The 21,811-nt window shown below is 40.5% G+C and overlaps 4 protein-coding genes across 5 annotated transcripts in view; all 4 read left to right on the top strand.

The window, feature by feature from the left end:
* LOC124875323 (gastrula zinc finger protein XlCGF26.1-like) overlaps nucleotides 1-21,811 on the top strand; it is a 71,766-nt gene that overhangs the window by 11,890 nt on the left and 38,065 nt on the right. The gene's annotated exons all lie outside the window — the stretch shown is intronic.
* Nucleotides 33-3,199, top strand: LOC124875328 (gastrula zinc finger protein XlCGF57.1-like). Of its 2 annotated transcripts, none has more exons than XM_047377434.1 (3): nucleotides 33-447; nucleotides 530-754; nucleotides 1,236-3,199. In XM_047377434.1, exons 2-3 carry the CDS (start codon nucleotides 652-654, stop codon nucleotides 2,462-2,464), a joined length of 1,332 nt encoding a protein of 443 aa, XP_047233390.1. In that variant the 5' UTR covers nucleotides 33-447; nucleotides 530-651; the 3' UTR covers nucleotides 2,465-3,199. The 2 variants fall into 2 exon arrangements, with proteins under 2 accessions (XP_047233390.1, XP_047233389.1); XM_047377433.1 differs by having other exon boundaries at nucleotides 33-457.
* Nucleotides 3,976-11,168, top strand: LOC124875327 (gastrula zinc finger protein XlCGF57.1-like). Its single transcript, XM_047377432.1, has 3 exons — nucleotides 3,976-4,487; nucleotides 4,586-4,810; nucleotides 8,006-11,168. The coding sequence occupies exons 2-3, from the start codon at nucleotides 4,693-4,695 to the stop codon at nucleotides 9,376-9,378; spliced, it is 1,491 nt and encodes a 496-aa protein (XP_047233388.1). The 5' UTR covers nucleotides 3,976-4,487; nucleotides 4,586-4,692; the 3' UTR covers nucleotides 9,379-11,168.
* Nucleotides 12,085-19,708, top strand: LOC124875326 (gastrula zinc finger protein XlCGF57.1-like). Its single transcript, XM_047377431.1, has 2 exons — nucleotides 12,085-12,796; nucleotides 16,894-19,708. Exons 1-2 carry the CDS (start codon nucleotides 12,691-12,693, stop codon nucleotides 18,384-18,386), a joined length of 1,599 nt encoding a protein of 532 aa, XP_047233387.1. The 5' UTR covers nucleotides 12,085-12,690; the 3' UTR covers nucleotides 18,387-19,708.

Raw genomic sequence — 21,811 nt, 5'->3', positions numbered from 1 at the left:
TCGCGAGATCTGGCAACACTGACGTGCACTTTACTTGTCATCCATTGGTCACTGAGCAGGAATTAACCGGATGTAACAATATTAGTTTGACTAGATTAGCCACAACAACAAAAACACCGTTAAGTTATTATTAAACAAGTGTGATTACTCGATAGTCCTGCGAAGATATCGCTTCTACATGTTTCTTTTGAGTTACTGAGAATATTTCCAGCGGAGGTTTGCAGAACAGAGTGTAATTAGACTTCATTAGCAATACGAACGAACTGTTAGCCACCGTGGAGCTAAAGCAGCTAACAGCAGAGATCTTTGGCATTTGGTAAAGTTTATGGTTTAGTGCTACAAGTTGAGTATACTTTCCAGGTTTGTGAGATTGTGCTACCCGCACGTCGTCTGTGGACACCTCCTCCAACCTTGTTGTTCATCTGAGGACCGATAGACTGTGGACAGGTAGACCAAGGTATCAGACTCTTCACTCTTTAGCAATACGCTTTTTGATCAGATACTGATTTAAGACTGATTCCAATTTCAGGCACTAGAGAACCAGAAGATACGGGTTATATGGCTAAAACATCGAGCTACTAGAACATGTGAAGGTTGCAGACAATGATTTAAAAGAAAGAACACCCAAATGGATAGAGGATGTCTTAAGTGATGAAAGTCAAAAAAGACAAACCCAGGGGACTCCATTTGGAGCCCTCAATACCTGCAACCTCCACATCAGAACTGGAGCAGACACAAGATGGCAAAAATCCCAGTAAGTGCCACAGTTGTTTTTGTGGATTGGCTCAAGATAACTTGAAGATTGTAAAATCGGGGTGAATGTAGATTACACCCTCTGCCACTGATTAGCTCCTCCTCCTGCTTGTGTGAGCCTGATCTCTCCTCTTGAGTCCCAGACATTAACAGATATTCAGTAACATAGCAGCAAAGAAGAGCAGATAATTCCCATCTCTCTAAAAAGAAAGCAGCTTCCCACTCGTAATTACAAACTATGTTTAAGCACCTCTTCTGTCCACTGTTGAGAACGATGAAGGGGCAAAGTGAGAAAAGAAGAGGTTTAAAATTTCAATAGTAAAGCTCCAAGATTTTCTCCTTTTTAAAATAAACAAAAAAATACCTTCTAATTATACTTTTTTTTTCTACATTTCAAGAACATTATTGTTTTTACACATAATATAATCTTTTAATTGTTTGCAAGCTATTATTGATATCCATGTATTTTTTAATGTTCCCAGAGAATCAGATTTTGTTGATTAAAGAAGAGGTTCTCCATGACTGGAGCCCCATTTTGGATCAGCACGACCCAGAGCTCCTCCACATAAAGGAAGAAAAGGAGGAGCTGTGGATCAGTCAGGAGGAAGACCAGCTTAATGCGAAGAGTGAAGATGAAGAGAAACCTCAGTTATCAGAGCTTCGTCAGCTCAAAATTGAGACAGAAACTCCAATCAGCAGCTCTACTGAACAGATGGAAACAGATTCTGGTGGAGAGGGCTGTGAAGAACCAGAAGAAGACAGGAACCCAAGTCCAATATGTTCTTTTCAACAAAATGAGACCATTAACAAGCAAGGCACAAGGCCTAAACTGTGTTCTAAACTCATGTCTCTGACAGGAGAAAGGCCATTTTTTTGCAGTGTTTGTGGCAAAAGATTTAAACGTAAGACTAATGTCAGATTACACATGATGATTCACACTGGAAATAGAGAGTATAGCTGTGATGTCTGTGGCAAAGGATTTAAAGAAAAACATTATCTTCAGACACACATGCGACTTCACACTGGAGAGAAACCGTTTGCCTGTGATAAATGTGATAAAAGGTTTCATGCGAAGACGAATCTTAAAACTCACCAGAAGGTTCATTCAGGAGAAAAACCTTTTTCATGTGACATTTGTGGTACAAGATTTAAGATTAAGGGAACTCTTAAAAACCACATGAGGATCCACACTGCAGAGAGACCATTTGTGTGTAGTGTGTGCAGTAAAGGATTTTCCCTTCAAGTTCACCTAAAGAGTCACATGTGTGTTCACACAGGAGAGAAGTTGTTCATATGTAGTGTTTGTACTAAAGGATTTTCACAACAAATTCATCTGAAGATTCACATGCGCATTCATACAGGAGAAAAGCCATTTATTTGCAGTGTGTGTACTAAAGGATTTTCACAGAAAGAGACTCTAAAGAGACACATGTGTGTTCACACAGGAGAGAAACCCTTTATTTGTAGCGTTTGTAGTAAAGGATTTTCCCAAAAAGAGACTCTAAAAAGACATATGTGTGTTCACACAGGAGAGAAACCGTTTGTTTGTGGTCTTTGTAGTAAAGGTTTTTCACAACAAATTCATCTGAAAAGTCACATGCGTGTTCACACAGGAGAGAAACCATTCGTTTGTAATGTTTGTGCTAAGGCATTTTCAAAACAGGAGTCTCTAAAGAGACATGTATGCTCACTCAGGAGAAAAAAACGTTGATTTGTAGTAAAGGATTTTTATACATGTACTGAACACAGAAATCTCATTCATAGCACCTTGAAACTAAAAGTGTGCAGTTTATCCTCTTTCCTTCCTCCTAAATCTTTCTCTATACAGATATTGTAAATAATTGGTTAAGTATTGGGGAGTTGTTTAATTGTTTTTGAAGCTATTATGATGTTTTGGTCTTGTCACTTGATGTCAACATAACATTTTGGAAAGTAGGTGTCATTTTTATCCAAGCTTTTGGTTAGAAAGCATATACATATTCAAAGGTTTTACTGACAGTACTTAAGAACATGTACCTCAGATATCAATTGAACCCTCAAAGCAGTCTTTTCAATGCCGGTGGCAGCCTGGGGTCTTAGAAGTAGAAAACCTTGGTAGCATGTTATTTATCTGAATATTTGACATGTGAAAATTTATTTTTTATGGACTTGAAAAGAAGTGTCATGAAGTGTGATGATCTTATTTATGCTTAAATAAAAGTCCTCTTATGTGGACTGTTATATAAGCAAACCACCAACCACATAGGTCATGTGGTTGGTGGACAGAGTATATAACATTATATAAAACTTTGGTTCCTTGTTTTGATATTGTTTAGTTGTGCATTGTTTTATTTGTTAATTGTCATATTTCTGTAATATATGAGTGTATCAGACTTTGTTCCAAGGAATGCATCCTAATGATTTTGTAAAGTTTTTTTAATGACAAATAAAGTTGAATTAGAGATTCTGATTGTCAGTTTCTATTCGAAATGCACAATATATCGGCATTAATGTTTATATCAGTTGATGTTTGTCAATTTTTAACACAGCAGTATCGGGCCGATAAGTGAAACTGGGCCGATATTGATCACTCTGAACATATGTTACAGACATGAAAAGGTCCGGAGAAGCTGCGGTCAACATTATGCTTTCTGCAGGGTTGTTCAGCATGATTGGTTTGATGGTGGCTCAGTGTTGGTCTAGGGAGACACGTCCAATGGGGGGGACGCACAGACCTGTACAGGATAAATGATAGCACCCAAGTATTGGGACAGAATCCTTGGACTCATCCTTAGACCCTTCACTGGTGCAGTGGGACATGGGTTCCTCCTGGTGCATAATGATTCCTCCTGTGGAATGTATGCAGGCAGTTCCTGGAGGATGAAGGAACTGATATCATTAATTGGCCTCCAGGCTCCCCTGACCTACAGTATGTCCAATGGAACATCTCGTGGACATCATGTTTGGGTCCATTCAATGCCACCAGGTTGCACCTCAGACTGTCTAGGAGCTAAGTGATGCCGTGGTCAGGAGGGGGGAGGAGATACCCCAGGACACCATTCATCATTTCATAAGACGCATTCACCAACAATGTCAGGCATGTATACAAGCACATGGGGGGCATTCATTCTACTGAGTTGGTGCAACAAGACATTTCAGCAAATTGAACTAGCCTGCTGCTTCAATCACACACACACACACACACATATATATATACACGCATCGTTAATAATATATCTATTTAAAGGTAATAAGCTGATTATGTTGGTCATGTTAAATTCTGAAAAACCTATCGTTGAAAGCGGAAATCGTTTTCCACATCAGTGTTTTACTTGTTGCTAATTGGTCAGGGAGGAGGAAGTGACAGGATAAAGCAATGTTAGCTCGATTAGCTAAATCCCAAGAGGAAAACGTTTTAAATTCAATCTAAAATAAGTGGGTAACTAATGTCTCAGTCTCCTCGAGTGTCTTCGGGAGGTTTTCGCTTCTGTCTGTGTTCTAGCCGAAGTTTTCAGTACATAAATGTAATTAGCTTTCATTAGCTAAGTGAAAGGACTGTTAGCCACCGTGGAGCTAACGCAGCTAAAAGCAGAAATCAATGTTTTCGATGTTAAACCTTTTAAAAGTTTATGGTTCAGTGAGACTGTGCGGGGAAGACCACATCGTCTGTGGACACCACCTCTAAGCCTTGTTGTTCAGCGGTGGACCGAGAAACTTTGGACAGTTACAGAGTGGATACAGGACTTCTGACCAAGGTATCAGAATCTGCTCAGCAGCATCACTTCAGCTCTGACACGGTTTACATTTTCTGTCAATATAACGTGATTAGATGCGGGGTTTTGTCTATTTCCAGCCAGTGGAAACACATAAGATTCATCTTCTATGGCTGAAACCTCGAGCTACTAGAACATGTGAAGATTGCAAACAAGGACTGTGAAGAGGAGATTCCCAAGTGTAGTGATGATGTCTGATATGGCGAAGGTTGAAGCAGAAGACCCTGAAGGGCTCAGTTTGGAGCCTCCCATACCTGCAGCATCCACATCAGAACTGGAGCAGAAACCAAACGGCAATGATCTCAGTAAGTGACACACTTGTATGTCTGGATTGGAGTGAAATCCCTGTCTGGACCTTATAAAAGAGCAAATGGAAATATCAAATTAATAAATATGTGTAAATATCCCAGCTGTCATTACAGCAGCGGCCGTGTACAGCCTGGATGGGTCAGATAACCGTCAAAGGGTGTCTCATATAATCCAACACCTGAAATTCACTGCTCAGAACAATCAAAGGAACACTTAAAGATTTCAGTGGGTTAAAAAAATATGCTGGATATCCATACTGATATGGAATGAATAATGTGTTAGGAACAACAGGATGCCACATCATTTAATGAAAATAAAAATGATCAACTCATACAGGGCATCTCCACACACACACATGCTTGTATGCACGCCTGATACCATCAGGGAAAGCTCTTCATGAGATGACAGATGATGTCCATGCTGCTCAGTTAAAATATGAGTGAGTTTGCAAGACAGAGCAGCAAAGTCCCCAATAAAAACAGTTGACCCAGCATTGTGCACCCTTGTATGTTAACATTAATAACAAGGTCAATCTTCCAACCGTTCTGACTCCAAATAACTTGTTCTTCAAAGACAAGAAGATTGACAGATTGTTGTTCCTCAGTCAGATCTTTGCAGCATTGTTTGTACTGTCCCTAAAAGTCTCCATGAGTTTCTGAGTAGGAATGTTATCAGCCAAGCAAAAGCTCTCAGATTAGCTGATAAATTATGTTATTGATGAACTGACACCTTTCTGTGCCAGGATTCCTCTGTGCCAACTGATGTTTCCATAAAACTCATTTTGGATATTTAATGTGGAACAGAATTTGATACATGAAGTGTATCTGTTTTGTTATCCTCATCAACATATGGAGTCTGCAGTTGACCTTGTTTTTTTAAACAGGCAAAGATTTATTCATCTAAACACGGAATGCTCAAGCAACCTAAAAATAAGACTTAAACCAATGAAGAACACAACACCTGTGCTGTCATTGTTATAGCACAACATATGCTGTGTTTTACTCTGTTTTTCTCACTACAGAGAAACAATAATTTGCTGACCCCAACACAAACTTTAGGCGTGAAACAGATTAAAGCACTTGTCAATATGACTAAAACTAAAACTCTAAAGTAAAAGCTGTAGCCATGGAAAAAGATAAACTAAGCATTTGTGTTCCTGCCCATTAATGCCCAGTTAGTCCTTCCTGCATTTTGCTGCTTTGAAACTTTAGCTCAGTCTTTTGTTTGGCCAATATCATCCTGGAACCATGGAAGGATGAGGAGCCCTCAGCACCTCCAAAGAAACACGAATTGTTAATCAAATTACAACAAAGCAAAGATTAAAAGTGGGCACAATAATGTGTTCTATTCTAATAATTCTGCTCTAACTTGCGGACCAATCAGGATCTTATCAGGACACTTTTATCCTTTTCTTTTTACAGTGACCAATATTCAGTTCTCTCCGAGTTTCTGAACAGTTCTTTGCTCCAACAGGGTTGACGGTTGTTTTAAAAGTTGCTATAATGTTCGACCAGCTCTTGTTGTTCTTGTTTCGTCTCTGTGGTCACTGGCTCTGGTGGATAATTTGAATCAGAACATGTTGTCCTTGCAGGTGCAGTTAATAAAAAAAATACTATCAGAACTCTTTTCTTGTTTCATAAACAAAGCAGTTTGCTTTGCATGTCATAGTTAATAATGAATAGTGTTATGCTGCAATCAGGTCAGAAGACATTCATTGACACTCTTTATCATCCGACTCTGCCTCAGTTCTTCATCTTGGATAACATGTTTCTGACTGTATCACCAGAACCTCCAGCATCCTCATGACATCTTCCTCTTTCTCTCCCAGTCTCCCACTTGAGGATGGCTTGACACGCTAAAAATATTTAGCGTGTCTCACACACACACACACTACATAGAACTAAACACGCTAAAAATATTTAGCGTGTCTCACACACACACACACACTACATAGAACTAAACACGCTAAAAATATTTAGCGTGTCTCACACACACACACACTACATAGAACTAAACACGCTAAAAATATTTAGCGTCTCATACACACACACACACACTACATAGAACTAAACACGCTAAATATTTTTAGCGTCTCATACACACACACACACACTACATAGAACTAAACACGCTAAAAATTTTTAGCGTCTCATACACACACACACACACTACATAGAACTAAACTCTCACACACACACACTACATAGAACTAAACACGCTAAAAATATTTAGCCTGTCTCACAGACACACATAGAACTAAACACGCTAAAAATATTTAGCGTGTCTCACACACACACACTACATAGAACTAAACACGCTAAAAATATTTAGCGTCTCATACACACACACACACACTACATAGAACTAAACACGCTAAAAATATTTAGCGTGTCTCACACACACACACTACATAGAACTAAACACGCTAAAAATATTTAGCGTCTCATACACACACACACACACTACATAGAACTAAACACGCTAAAAATATTTAGCGTGTCTCACACACACACACACTACATAGAACTAAACACGCTAAAAATATTTAGCGTCTCATACACACACACACACTACATAGAACTAAACACGCTAAAAATATTTAGCGTGTCTCACACACACACACACTACATTGAACAAACCAAGCATGGTACACTTTGCAAAAATATGCATGTACATATACAAACAAGGCTATACAAGCACTATACTAAGGGTCACCAAAGAAAGTCGTTTTTTAGACTGCACATAAAAACTACAAGTACACATGAATTCTGCCAGCGTTTTTGGTACACTGTTCTAAAAATGTACCACACAATACAAATGCAAGTTTACACCTCTAACAACCTATACAAGGTGAAAACTAGATATATTGAGGTTTAATCATCCAGGAGCGCACTTCGGAAATTCTGCAGGTTTGACGTTGCATTTCTTCATCATTATGTCCTCCGACAGCTGCTCCTTTGATCTCAAAACCATCAAAAAATCTCAGTGTGGGAAGCAGGAGAAAAAGAGGCTGCTTCCTGCAACAGGCAGAGTGAAATTACTGTAATAACCACAGTTAACTCTGAAGTGCAACCCAGCTATCAGAAACAGTGTGACATTTTCAGAGTGTACGAAACATTCTGGGCATTTAAATAATGACATTTTTGTTTTAGTGTCTGCATTCATTAATGTCTATGTTTTGATGTTTCCAGTTCACCAGATGTTTGTGATTAAAGAGGCTCCGTATGACTGGAGCTCCAGTTTGGACCAGCAGGACCCAGAACCCCCCCACATAAAGGAGGAAGAGGAGGAGCTGTGCTGCAGTCAGGAGGAAGAACAACTTACTGTGAAGAGTGAAGATGATGAGAAACCTCAGTTATTAGAGCTTCATCAAATCAAAACTGAAGACAACAGTGAACCAGAAGCTCCAACCAAAAGCTCAGCCGAACAGATGGAAACAGAACCTGATAAAGAGGACTATAGAAGACCAGAACCGAAGTGGAGCTCAGATCCAGTATGTTCTTCTCAACAAATTAAGATGCCTCAGATTGGAGTCCATGCAGGGGAGAGACAATTAGGTTGCAATATTTGTGGCAAAAGATTTAAAAATTACACTGCTTTTAAATTACACCTGATGATTCACACTGGAATGAGACAATATGGCTGTGATTTCTGTGGTAAAGGATTTGATGAAAAGCGTTCTCTTCAGACACATATGAGACTCCACACTGGAGAGAGACCATTTACATGTGGAGATTGTGGTAAAAAGTTTCATGCAAAACCAATTCTTAAAATGCACCTGAAGGTCCATTCAGGAGAAAAACCTTTTTTCTGTTATGTTTGTGGTACAAGATTTAAAACCAAGGGAACTCTAACAAGGCACATGAGGATCCACACCACAGAGAAACCATTTGTATGTCATGTCTGCAGTAAAGGATTTTCACTACAACATCATCTGAAGAGACACATGCATGTTCACAGAGGAGAGAAACAGTTTGTTTGTAATGTTTGCAGTGAGGGATTTTCACAGCAAATTCAGTTGAAGAGGCACATGCGTGTTCACACAGAGGAGAAGTCATTTATTTGTAGCATTTGTAGTAAAAGATTTTTAAAACAAGAGACTCTTAAGAGACACATGCATGTTCACACAGGAGAGAACCCATTTATATGTTGTGTTTGTAGTAAGGGATTTTCAAAACAAGAGACTTTGAGTGGACACATGCGGGTTCACACAGGAGAGAAAATGTTTATGTGTAGGGTTTGTGGTAAAGGATTTACACGACAGCAGAGTCTGAAAAACCACATGGAGGTTCACACTGCACCGTTTAGCTGTAGCGACTGTAGTAAACGTTTTGTGAAGGAAACACAGTTAATGCGACATGTCAGACTCCACATAGAGGAGAGGCCGTTTAGTTGTGATGTTTGTAGGAGCAGATTTAATAAAAGGCTTCATCTTGAAAATCACATGAGAGTCCATTCAGGAGAGAAGCCGTTTGTTTGTAGTGTTTGCAGTAAAGCGTTTTCAAGACATGGAAATTTGACGAGACACATGGGTGTTCACGAGGATTGCAGGTCATTACTTTAATTGTTTTCTGTGGAGGTACCTTCAGTTCACTTTTCTGCCTACCTTTGATTTTCATGCTGATTCCTCCACATTATGTATATTTCAACAGAAACAAATGAGTTGGAAAATGTGTAAAATATTGGAGGGATTTGTTGGGCCCAGCCATGGGAGGAGAAAAAAGGACTGAACCACACACAGAGAACAATAGAGACTGGTAAAAACTCTGGATCCCAGAATGCCCGGTTTAACTCATTGAAAACCAAAAGATCCTTAAAAGCCAGGCATCATGCTGCAATCCAAGAAATTCAAGAACAAATGAGAAACAGTAACTGAGATATATCAGTCTGGAAAACGTTATAAAGACATTTCTAAAGCTGTTGGACTTCAGTGAACCACAATGAGAGCCATTATCCAAAAATGCAGAAAATATGGAACAGTAGTGAAACTTTCCAGGAATGGCCGAACTACCATCAGTTGTGCAGGGATGACTCATCCAAAAGGGGCTCAGAAGACCTCAGAACTGCCGGCCTGTCTTGCCTTTGTTAAGGTCAGTGTTCATGATTCCACAGTATGAAAGGGACTGCACACAAATGCCCTGCAAAGCAGTCCCAAGACGAAAACCACAGCTGAGCGAAAGGAACAGAAAGGCTCATCTCAGTTTTGCTAGAAGACATCTTGATGATCTCTAAGACTTTTGGGAAAATACTCTGTGCATTAACAAGCGGAACATTTTGGAAGGTGTGTGTCCTATTACATCTGGAGTAAAACTAACCCAGCATTTCAGAAAAGGAACATCATACAAACAGTAAAATATGGTGTTAGCAGTGTGATGGTCTGGGGCTGTTTGGCTGCTTTCAGGACCTGGAACGCTTGAATTCTGTAACTATGAATTCTGCTGTCTTAAACATTCTGAAGGTGGATGTCAAGCCATCTGGCTGTGACCTCATACCTAAGCGCACATAGGTTCTGCAGCAGGACAATGATCCAAAACAAACCAGCAAGTCCAGTTCTGAATGGCTTAAGAAAAACAAAATAAAGACTTTTGACCTAGTCAAGGTCCTGACCTGGTTTATCTAACTAATATATCATGATAAGTGATGAAACCTGAAATCTAACTTCAACTCAAAGAAAGTTTTGAGGGGAACGAAACTATGAGTGTTTGTTGCTCTCAAGGGTTTCCTACAGAATTTGGATTTGTAAAGTCCTGGATTACCTTTTAAAAGAAAAGTTTTTAAAAGGGTAAAAGGGGAATGAACTTCTAATTATCTTCCATTCACAAGCTCTGACTACCACGAACCACCAAGATAAATGACTAGAAGAGCCTTTCTTTGGTCAGAAATTACACTTCTGTGGTCAGATCTTTTTGAGAACTGAATACGGACCTCATCAGGTGCAGGTCTCACATTCACCTTGTTTCAATAGGTCTTGTTTAAACACACACTAATGTTACTGTATAAGGTAGAGAGGTTCTGCTCAAACAGATCCGGGCCCAGATCATTGCATGTTGAAGGATCGGTTTCAGAGTAGCTAATGCACTTAAAACCTGATCTCTGTTTCGTAGCTGTCTATTGTTTCAGTTTGGCTGTATTTGATACAGAGGCAGTGAAACATTGTGGTGGAACCTCTGGGAAAAACAGTTTGGTGTTGAATGTAAAGAAAAAGTCAAAGTTAGTCCTTTGATCAAAATAAAATCTGAAAGTATTATTAGAATTGTTGATTGAGTTTTAGTCGGTTTAATAAAAACATACAACCCCATCCTCTGTAAATAATAATTGGTTTGGTAAATAAACATTAAATGTCTTTGTTTTAAATCTTTAGTGTGCCTGAGTTTTTTTGTTTATCTGTGAACATTTAAATAAGTTGTATCTTCACAACTTTGATAATGTTTAAAACTTCTGGCTCCACCTGGATGACCTTATTAAACTGGTTAGCAGTAATCAGCAGCTCCGATTATTTCAGTGAACACAGATGTCGCGGACAGACTGTAGGTTTTTATTTCTGCACAGTATGAGTTGTTTTGTTCATTTTTCATGGTTTCAAATAAAGATTACAAATTTTAAGTAGTGATCCAAGTCCCAGTGACCAAGGACCTCTGACCCTCTCCTCTTGTAGTAGTAGTTCTAAAAACTTTCCAAAAATGTGTTGATGAGAACATAGAGGCTGAGAATTGAGTCCCCAGAACATCATGTATCAATATGAAGAATCACTTGGTTTTGTCAGAAAATCACACAACCAATCTGCATCTAGTTGGGTAAGAAATGTCTCAGTGGGGTAGAGAAATTAAAACATGGCTGTTGTTACAGGCAAGGTAAGAATTATTCTTTGCAATTATTCTTTACATACAAACTATATATTTTTAAACAATCATAAAGATGGACACAACGTTGAGAAAATCAAGCTGGAATAAGGGCCTTTCTGTTGAAATTAAAGAAGCACTCAAAAGTTATTTGTTTCTAAAATAAATAAAAATGAGTAGCTCTCAGTTGGAGTTTAAAATGGAGAGCAACATTACATTGTATCCTTAATGTTCCCAGATTTGGCTTAGTAGTAGCAACAGTGATGCTTAATAACATGTCAAACATATAAATATTTCGTCATAGATCTGTTTAATGATTATTTGAGCGCCATTCTTTATTTGTGAAAAGCCAAAGGTTGAAAGAGGAAGAGGTTTTTCAAATAAGAACGTTATTTATCATTCATTGGTCAGTAAAGAGGAAGTTATCTGGACATAACAGTGTTAGCTTAACTGGCTATGTTCTGACAGAAAAACGTCTTGAATGTTACGTTAAACAAGTGTGTAATTTATGTCTCTATTTGATAGTCGTCCAGAGGATGTCTCTTTTACATGTTTGTATCGAACCAGTCTGATTATTTCTGTCGGAAGTTTGCTGAACAGAATGCAACTGGCCTTCATTAGCTAAGTGGACTGTTAGCTGCCGTGGGGCTAAAGCAGCTAACAGCAGAGACTTTATCAATTATGTGCTAAAAGACGAGTTCACATGCCTGAGTTTGTAAGACTGTGCGGGGAATACAGAATCGTCTAATCCTTGTTGTTCAGATGAGCACCGAAAGACTGAGGACAGTTACAGAATGGAACCAGAACCTCTGAGAAGGTATCAGAATCTCTGCTCTACAGCATCGCTTTAGCTCAGCTGCAGTTTGCATTTTCCGGGAACACAATTTATCTGATCTGATGCGGATTTGCGTCCGATTCAAATTGAAGCAGCATTCAAAAGAAGATGCTGTTTATAGGGTTTAAACATTGACCTACTAGAACACGTGAAGGTTGCCAACAAAGACTGAAAAGAAGCAACGAATCCACATCGAGCGAGGATGTTGAAGGTTGAATCAGACGACAGCAGAGGGCTCTGCTTGGAGCCCCCCATACCTGCAGCATCAACATCAGAACTGCAGCAGACACAAGACAGCAAAGATCTCAGTAAGTGACACATTTGTTTGACGTGATTGGAGCAAATGAACTCTGACTGGATGTAATAAAAGGGCAACTGGACTATGGAAAAATGAGCACGACAAATATATATGTAAGCATCCCTGCAGCAGAGAGTACAGCCAGGATAGGTCAGCAGTTCATGAAATGGCCTCTTGGATAATCCAACTGCAGAAATGACTCCGTTCTCTCTGTTCAGAGACCGGAGAAAAACAAAAAACAGTCAAGCACAAAATTAAAATGAGAATAGTTGACACAGACCGAGAGTGCACATACCAGCTGAGCAGCAACAATATAACAGCAGCCCACTATATGCAGGTCATGTTTTCTTTGATGAAAATTCAGTACAGGCTTCTTAGTTTTATATGTAAGGCTCCTGCACAGTATAAAAAGGAGTAAAGAAATGTACTCTTTTCAGGTTAGAATACCTATGTTAAGTATGTAGAAACATTTGAGTTTCCTGACATTTTCCTTATTCATATAACACACCCATTGCGTAACAAACCTTAGAAACAGTTGATAGTTAAAAAAAGTAAGTAGGAGGACAGTTTTTTCTTATTGATGTGTATTTTGTGAAATGCACTAATCCCCCCATTGACCCACACAACATGACGCTGGCTCCTCTGTACTTCACAGCTGGGTCTGTGTTCTCAGGCTTGTAAGCGTCTCCTTTTTTTCTTCAAGTGGGTATTAACTTAAATGTATATTAATTAGTAATGGCTTCTTCCTCCCCAAGTGGTCTTTCAGCCCACGCTGGTTCAGGACAAGTTCACTGTGAATAATGGCAGGTCATTACTAATTTCAGACAGGATCTTCACCTGGCCTTTGCTTTTGTTCTGGGGTCGATGTGCTTATTTGTCAATAATAGATGTTCATGTTCTTCTTTAACAGTATGATAACTGGACATTTACATGCTGTTTATCCACATGACTGTGGCATCTTCAGGCATTTGCAAATTGTGCAAATAGAGACCTGTGGGGGTCTATAATTTTCTTTCTGATATATTGGATGATTTATTTTCCATGATATCAGGAAGCAGTGCATTTAAGTATTCTAAAAACATTGATAGATTTGACTCCATGTATCTGAATAGTTGGGAATTTACCAGAATCAGAAGCTAACAAAGCTATGAAATTATCATCTGAGCTTCACCAAATGATTCAACATCATAGTTACCTTAGAATATGGAAACGTCTGAATATAAAAAAAATCTCCAAAAATGTCTCTGTTATTCTGCCTTTTGGCAAATAGAAATAATTAGAATAATCCTTATTAACCTTAAGCACGAATATGTTAGTCTGACTTAATGTAAGACAATGAGGATGAAAAGTATAATTATCTGGTTTCAGTCATTCAGTCATTTTCTACTGCTTCTTCCATAGTGGGTCGTAGGGTTTCAGTTGTGTGTAAATATACATTATGTAGTGTTTATCCAATTGTAGTTTTCATGTTGTATTGATAATGGTTTACTCGGTATGTTAGATGCATATTTACATCAGGTACAGGGGTGTCAACTAAAGATAAGCTTTAAGGGTAACAATAATACGGTTTCTTCATTATATTCTTCATTTATGAAGCATCTTTTGTACAGCCATCTCCAGTGGCTCAAGAGCACTCCTCAGAACAGAGACAACCTTCTTTGTCAGCATGTTGAGCATATTTAAGTCACTGGCTTTTGATTCTGCTACCTGATTAAATAAAGGCAGATGTTGTTGCACTCTCTACAACAGATTTATAGAAGATCTGTAACATCTTGGTGCAAAAATTAAAGGACCTAAGCTTCCTCAAGATGTACAGTCTGGGGCATGGCGCTGCCGCAGCGGTAGAGTCTGCAACCCATGTATATAGAGGCTTCTGCCCTTGACTCGGCTGTCCCCTGGTTCAAGTTCCATTTCCTGTCTGCCTACTTTCATAAAAAATGACAAAATGAAGGCCACTAGTTCTGCAAAACAGATCTTAAAAAAATTTACAGTTTGTGCACTTCCTCTCCCATAATGGAAATTGTATTTGACATGTTTCTATATCTCCTGAATTTTACAATGATCTTCTTTGTTTTGTTCACATTTACAATTAGATTATTTTTACAACACAATTCTACAAGTGTTCCAGTGGTATTCAGCTATATCTGATACCAGTGTTTGTTACTTGGGAAGCATCTCACTGTTCTGGTTGGGATGGTGTTGTCCACAGAGAGGTTTTTTTTTTTTTTTTAGATTTTTTTTGCCGCACTAGTGGCCTTTATTTTTCCAGTATTTTTTAACAATAGATAGACAGGAAATTGGGATGGAGAGAGAGGGGAAGACATGCGGCAAATGTCGCCGGGGTCCAGGACTCGAACCTGGGACAGTGCGTTGAGGACTAAGGCAACCATATATGGGTCGCGCGCTTAACCCCCTACACCACCAGTGCTGCACCCTGTCCACGCAGACGTTTAAATAGTCTTTCACACACTCAGTCATGGCACAGATGTCATCCTCATCTGGTGGAGTGAGTGCATTCCTGTTCATAGCCTCCAGACAACCCCACAAACCTTCTTCTGCATCTGTTGCCATCGTTTCACAGCTCATTTTGTCGCTGCTTGCCACTGAACAAGCAACATTCAAAAACAAGATTTGCCAGGAGGTCTTGCAAAGGAGATGTGCATATCTATTAAATTCGCATAAAACAAATCTAACGTTTTGTGTTTACTGGTAGAGCAGCTGACAGACTGCTTAAATGTTGGAAGCATAATAGATAAAGTAGTAATACAAAATTTACAGCTGACCACAGAAATATCTGGGCTGCAAAGAAATTTTTTCACAAAAGCACGCTCTGGATTACACTGCTTATTCAAGTCCTTTCCTTATGTCACCCCTCTTCAAATCTCGGCCTGCTCGAAAAGTCAGAAAACCAGGCGGGGGAGATGTTGGAGTTGGGGATTTGATCCTGCATTCATGTCTCAGTGAAACACAAAATACTGCAGTCCTGATACTCTGGCTGAGTCAATTTCAGTGCTTATAGGTCAACCATTTTGTTTGCTAGAAATCTCACACTGGCCATTATGATTGATAATGCTCTGGGATTTATTTATCTGAAATTTGTGTGGGGTTGTAGCCTAGGTACATAATGTAGTTACGGTTTTATTTGAGCTTTCAAAATAAATATGCCAATCTTCTTATTTACTAGTGACATCACTGACCAATGTGTCATTGCTACTGTCAGAAGCACCAAGGTTACTAAAGCTAACCTATGAATTATTAAACGAGCCATAAATTTTTCAGTACAGATTTTTACCCAGAACTTGCAACAATAACCTAATACAACAACAAAAAAAACCAGTTTATTTCAAACCTAATATAACCTAAAGTTTGAGAAAACCATCAATTCATTTAAAGGGGAAACAAATGACTCAGAGCTTCCACCATGCAAAGGATGTAAAGAAATCAAAAGTAATCACAGATAAAACTGAAATTCTTGTTTGTTTTTAAATAGATTTTGTTTCTGGGCTTTCTATAATAAGTTCTACTAATAGTTCAGAACCCTTCTCTTGTTTGTGTACACAGTCATGTGATAGAACCCAACCTGTTATTTAACTTTGTCAAAGTTGCTCAAAGCCCTTACATTATTGGATTGCAGAAGGTCAATGGGTCCTGACCATTTGGAGCTGTTTTTTTTTTTAATTACTTTTGATTTCATTGCACCCCCTTTTAATTGAGCTTTCTTAACTATCCGTGGATTCTGGTGAGATTACCACAATCTAGAAATCTGCCTAAAATTTAAAATAGTAAATGATTGAGCCAACCTTTTGGATAACAACCACTCTGCGCAGCCTGTTCTTGGATCTATTAAAAGCTTATTATACAGTTGAACAACATTCAGACACAGGCAGTGGCTTTGAAATTGTTTGGCTACAGATCTAAATATGTTTTAAATAAATAAAATTAAGAAAAAAAAATTCTAAACACGCTTTCCATTATCAGTATTGAAGAGATTTTTTTGTTTCTTAGATTTCAAATAAAGGGTGGCTTTAATTTTTTTCTGTCATTTTCTAATTATTAAAATTGATTGCAAGCAGTCATTGATGTCCTTGTGTGTTTCATTGTTCTCAGTTCATCAGATGTTGGTGATTAAAGTGGTCCCCCATGACTGGAGCCCCAGTTTGAACCAGCAGGACCCAGAACTCCCCCACATAAAGGAGGAAGAGGAGGAACTGCGGATCAGTAATGAGAGAGAACAGCTTACTGTAAAGAATGAAAATGAAGAGAAACCTCAGTTATTAGAGGTACAGGAAATCAAAACTGAAGACAACAGAAAGACTGAAGAGTCAGTCAGCAGCTCAGCTAAACACATTACACAAACTGACGGAGAGGACTGTGGAGTACCAGAACCAGAGAGGAACACTGATTCGGTATGTTCTTCTCAACAAAGTAAAAAGAAAGTTCACAAATATGCTAAAAGATCTAAATTGGGTTCCACACATTCGGCTCGTGTTGGAGTTGATGCAGGAGAAAGACCATTTGATTGCAGTGTTTGCGGCAAAAGATTTAAACGCAAGTCTCATGTTAAATTACACATGATGACACATACTGCAAATAGAGAACATAACTGTGATATTTGTGGTAAAGGATTTAGAGAAAAGAGTTCTCTTCAGACACATATGAGACGGCACACTGGAGAGAAACCATTTGCCTGTGATGATTGCGGCAAAAGGTTTCATGCAAAGAAGTTTCTTACCACTCACATGAAGGTCCATTCAGGAGAAAAACCTTTTTCCTGTGATGTTTGTGGTACAAGATTCAGGGTAAAGGAAAGTCTTAAAAATCACATGTGGATCCACACCTCAGTGAAACCATTTGTTTGTAGCATTTGTAGCAAAGGATTTTCACAAAAAGAGAGTCTAAAAAGTCATTTGCGTGTTCACACAGGAGAGAAACCATTCATCTGTTCTCTTTGTAGTAAAGGATTTTCACGGCAACAAAGTCTAAAGAGTCACATGCATGTTCACACAAGAGAGAAACCTTTTATTTGTAGTGTTTGCAATAAAGGGTTTTCACAAAAAGAGAGCCTAAAAACACACATGCGTGTACACACGGGCGAGAAACCATTTATATGTAGTGTGTGCAGCCAAGGATTTTCTCTAAAAGAGAGTCTAAAAACTCACATGCGTGTTCACACAGGCGAGAAACCGTTTACTTGTGATGTTTGTTGTAAAAGATTTTCACTAAAAGAGAGTCTAAAGAGTCACATCCGTGTTCACACAGGGGAAAAACCATTTACCTGTGGTGTTTGCAGTAAAGGATTCTCATACTCTGGAGGTCTGAAAACACACATGGCTGTTCACACTGCACAGTTTAGCTGTAGTGAGTGTGGCAAATGTTTTGTAAAGGAAATACAGCTGGAGCGACACATGAGACTGCACTCAGAGGAGAGGCCATTTGGTTGTGATGTCTGTAGAAACAGGTTTAAACACAAGTGCCATCTTGAAAGTCACATGAAACTCCATTCAGGAGAAAAATCATCTGTGTGTAGTGTTTCCTGTGAAGCATTTTCACAACGTGGAGCTCTGCAGAAACATGTAAATGTTCAAGAAGATTGCAATTAATGATTATTATCATAATCATGATTATTAAGTCCAACAGGAGTGGACAATGTGGTGTAAAAATAAATTTTTTTTTAACCCTCAGATCACAATTGTATCTTGATTTGCTTACATAAAAGCATTAAAGAAAAAAACTACGAGGCACTTCTAACCCTACTTTAGTCAGTTTGCACAATTTTGAGAACTTGTGTGAAACACAATAGACATTTAGGAAATTTGGGGCCATTTTTAAGACATGAATCACACTGTTTCAAACAGTTTCTCTAATTCCAAGACAACAGTATTTAAATTTTGTCTCATGTTTATTATGTTTAACTTCAGCATCAAAGTTATTGGTATTATTGTTTGTAGCAGCTGTAGTAGTAGTAATAATTTCCATTGTGTCACCACACTCTCACCAACAAACAATGTTTTCTGTATTAAATGATATCTGTCAAGGATAAATTGCAGCCTGAACACACAATTCAACCAGTAATGAGACCGTTAAAGTTTTTATGAGCTTCAGTTAGCTTTATGCTATACCTAGTCTGGGGCACTTAAGATCTGAATAGCTCCTTATTGTGAGAGTTTGCCATGTTGACACTATAAATAGAAGCACAAACTTACGTGTTACTGTTTTGACCAACTGGTAACAAGTTAAACAATCCAGATCATTTCTGGGGCACGAACATTTCTATTCATGCTCTGTGCAACAAAGGTTTAGTGTTGCACGGTGATCTTTAGTGGTTTAATTTTATCCGCTGTGCTCTCACTACCTTCTGCTTGCGTCTGCTGCAGTGTGGCTGAGAGGGTGATGGATGATCAAAAAGTTTTGAGCTTTTAAAAAAAATTTAAATCAAGTCATTATAGTTTAAATAGATAATTTCATTTTCAAACCACAAAACTTATACTATATAACTACCATGGTGATCATTAAAAACCATTGATGAAAATCTTCTCTCACCTACATTAGTTTTTCATGTTTTGAAGTTGAAGCAAAAGGAAGAAAAAGTAAATGTCTGAGCAAGAGCATAGAACTATGTTACATAGAATGTATCTCATTCTTTCGGTCATGACCCAAAGTTCATGGCTATAGGGGAGGGTAGGAATGTAGACGACCGATAAATCAAGAGCTTCATTTTCGGCTCAGCTCTCTCTTCACCACAACGGACTGGGACAGCGCCCCATTACTGCGGCAGTCGCACCGGTCTACCTGTCGATCTTCTGCTCCATTCTTCCCCCACTCGTGAACAAGACCCCGAGATACTTAAACTCCTCCACTTGAGGCAGGAACTCACCTCCAACCTGAAGAGGACAATCCACCCTTTTCCAGTCGGGAACCATGGCCTTGGACTTGGAGGAGCTGATCCTCATCCCAGCCACTTCACACTCAGCTGCGAACCGCCCTAGTGCATGCTGTAGGTCTTGGCTAGAGGGGGCCAGCAGGACCACGTCATCTGCAAAAAGAAGAGACGAAATCCACTGGTCCCCAAATCAGACCCCCTCCGGCCCTTGGCTGTGCTTAGAAATCCTGTCCATAAAAGTTGTGAACAGGACCGGTGATAAAGGGCAGGCCTCCTGGAGTCCAACAACAGGTCCGACTTAGTGCCGGCAATGCGGACCAAACTCCTGCTCCGCTCGTACAGGGACCGGATGGGCCCTAATATTATTATTAGGGCCCCCGATTCCATACTCCTGGAGCACCCCCCACAGGGCATCACGAGGGACACAGTCGAATGCTTTCTGCAGGTCCACAAAACACATGTGAACCAGTTGGGCAAACTCCCATGAACCCTCGAGCTCAATACCCTGTAGAGGGTATTGAGCTGGTCCAGTATTTCACGGCCGGGACGAAAACCACACTGCTCCTCCTGAAGCCGGGGTTCGACCATCGGCCAGACTCTCCTCTCCAATACGCTGGCGTAGGCCTTACCAGGGAGGCTGAGGAGTGTGATCCCCCTGTAGTTGAAACACACCCTCCGGTCACCCTTCTTATGAAGGGGGACCACCACCCCAGTCTGCCAGTCCAGAGGCACTGTCCCCGACCGCCACGCAATGTTGAAGAGGCGTGTCAACCATGACAGCCCTACAACATCCAGAGACTTGAGGTACTCAGGGCAGATCTCATCCACCCCCGAAGCCTTGCCACCGCAGAGCTTTTTAACCACCTCGGTGACTTCAGCCTGGGTGATGAAAGAGTCCAACCCAGAGTCCCCAGCCTCTGTTTACACCAGGGAATGCGTAATGGCAGGATTGAGGAGATCCTCGAAGTACTCCTTCCACCGCCCAATAATGTTCTCAGTCGAGGTCAGCAGCCTCCCACCCCCACTATAAACAGTATTAGTGAAGCACTGCTTCCCCCTCCTGAGGCGCCGGACGGTTTGCCAGAATTGCTTCGAGGCCAACCGGTAGTCCTTCTCCATGGCCTCACCGAACTCCTCCCAAGCCCGAGTTTTTGCCTCTGTCACCTCCTGCCTAGGGTGTCCTTGTGCCAAGTGCACTGATGGACACCCTTATGTTTGAACATGGTGTTCATTATGGACAACCTGTGACTAGCACAGAAGTCCACTAACAAAACACCACTCGGATTCAGATCGGGGAGGCCATTCCTCCCAATCACGCCCCTCCAGGTGTCACTGTCGTTTCCCACGTGGGCGTTGAAGTCCCCCAGCAGAATAATGGAGTCCCTGGGAGGGGCACTATCCAGCACCCCCGACAGGGACGCCAAGAAGGCCGGGTACTCCGCACTACCGCTCGGCCCGTATGCCGAAATGACAGTTACCTGTCCCCAACCCGAAAGCGCTGGGATGCGACCCTCTCATCCACTGGGGTAAACCCCAACATGAGGTGGCTGAGCTGGGGGGCAACAAACAAACCCACCCCAGCCTGCTGCCTCTCCCCGTGGGCCACTCCAGAGTAGAAGAGAGTCCAGCCCCTCTCGAGGAGATGGGTTCCAGAACCCATGCTGTGCCTGGAGGCGAGCCCGACTATTTCTAGTCGATATCTCTCGACCTCCCGCACAAGCTCAGGCTCCTTCCCCCCCAGCGAGGTGACATTCCACATCCCTAGAGCCAGCCTAAGCATCTGGGGATTGGGCCGCCGAGGTCTCCACCTCCGTCCGCCGCCCAATCCTCTTTGCACCTGTCCCTCACGGTTCCCCCTGCAGGTGGTGGGCCCACTGGGGGACGGCCTCGTGTCTCTCGTTCGGGCTTGGCCCGGCCGGGTCCTGCGAGGAGCAACCCAGCCACCAGGCGCTCTCCGACGAGTCCCGACCCCAGGCCTGGCTCCAGGGTGGGACCCCGGGTCCGCCGTACCGGACGACGTCACGTACCTTGATTTAGTAGTCGTCATGAGGGGTTCTTGAAGCATTGTTAAAATTATCTAAAAGAATATCTAAGATGACATGGACTGTGACCTGATGTCTCTGTGGGATTTCCTATGTTGAAAAA

The sequence above is a fragment of the Girardinichthys multiradiatus genome, chromosome 10, assembly GCF_021462225.1.
Source record: "Girardinichthys multiradiatus isolate DD_20200921_A chromosome 10, DD_fGirMul_XY1, whole genome shotgun sequence".
Taxonomy (NCBI): domain Eukaryota; kingdom Metazoa; phylum Chordata; class Actinopteri; order Cyprinodontiformes; family Goodeidae; genus Girardinichthys; species Girardinichthys multiradiatus.
The sequence above is the reverse complement of the archived record's forward strand: the minus strand, read 5'-3'. Positions and strand labels throughout refer to the sequence as shown.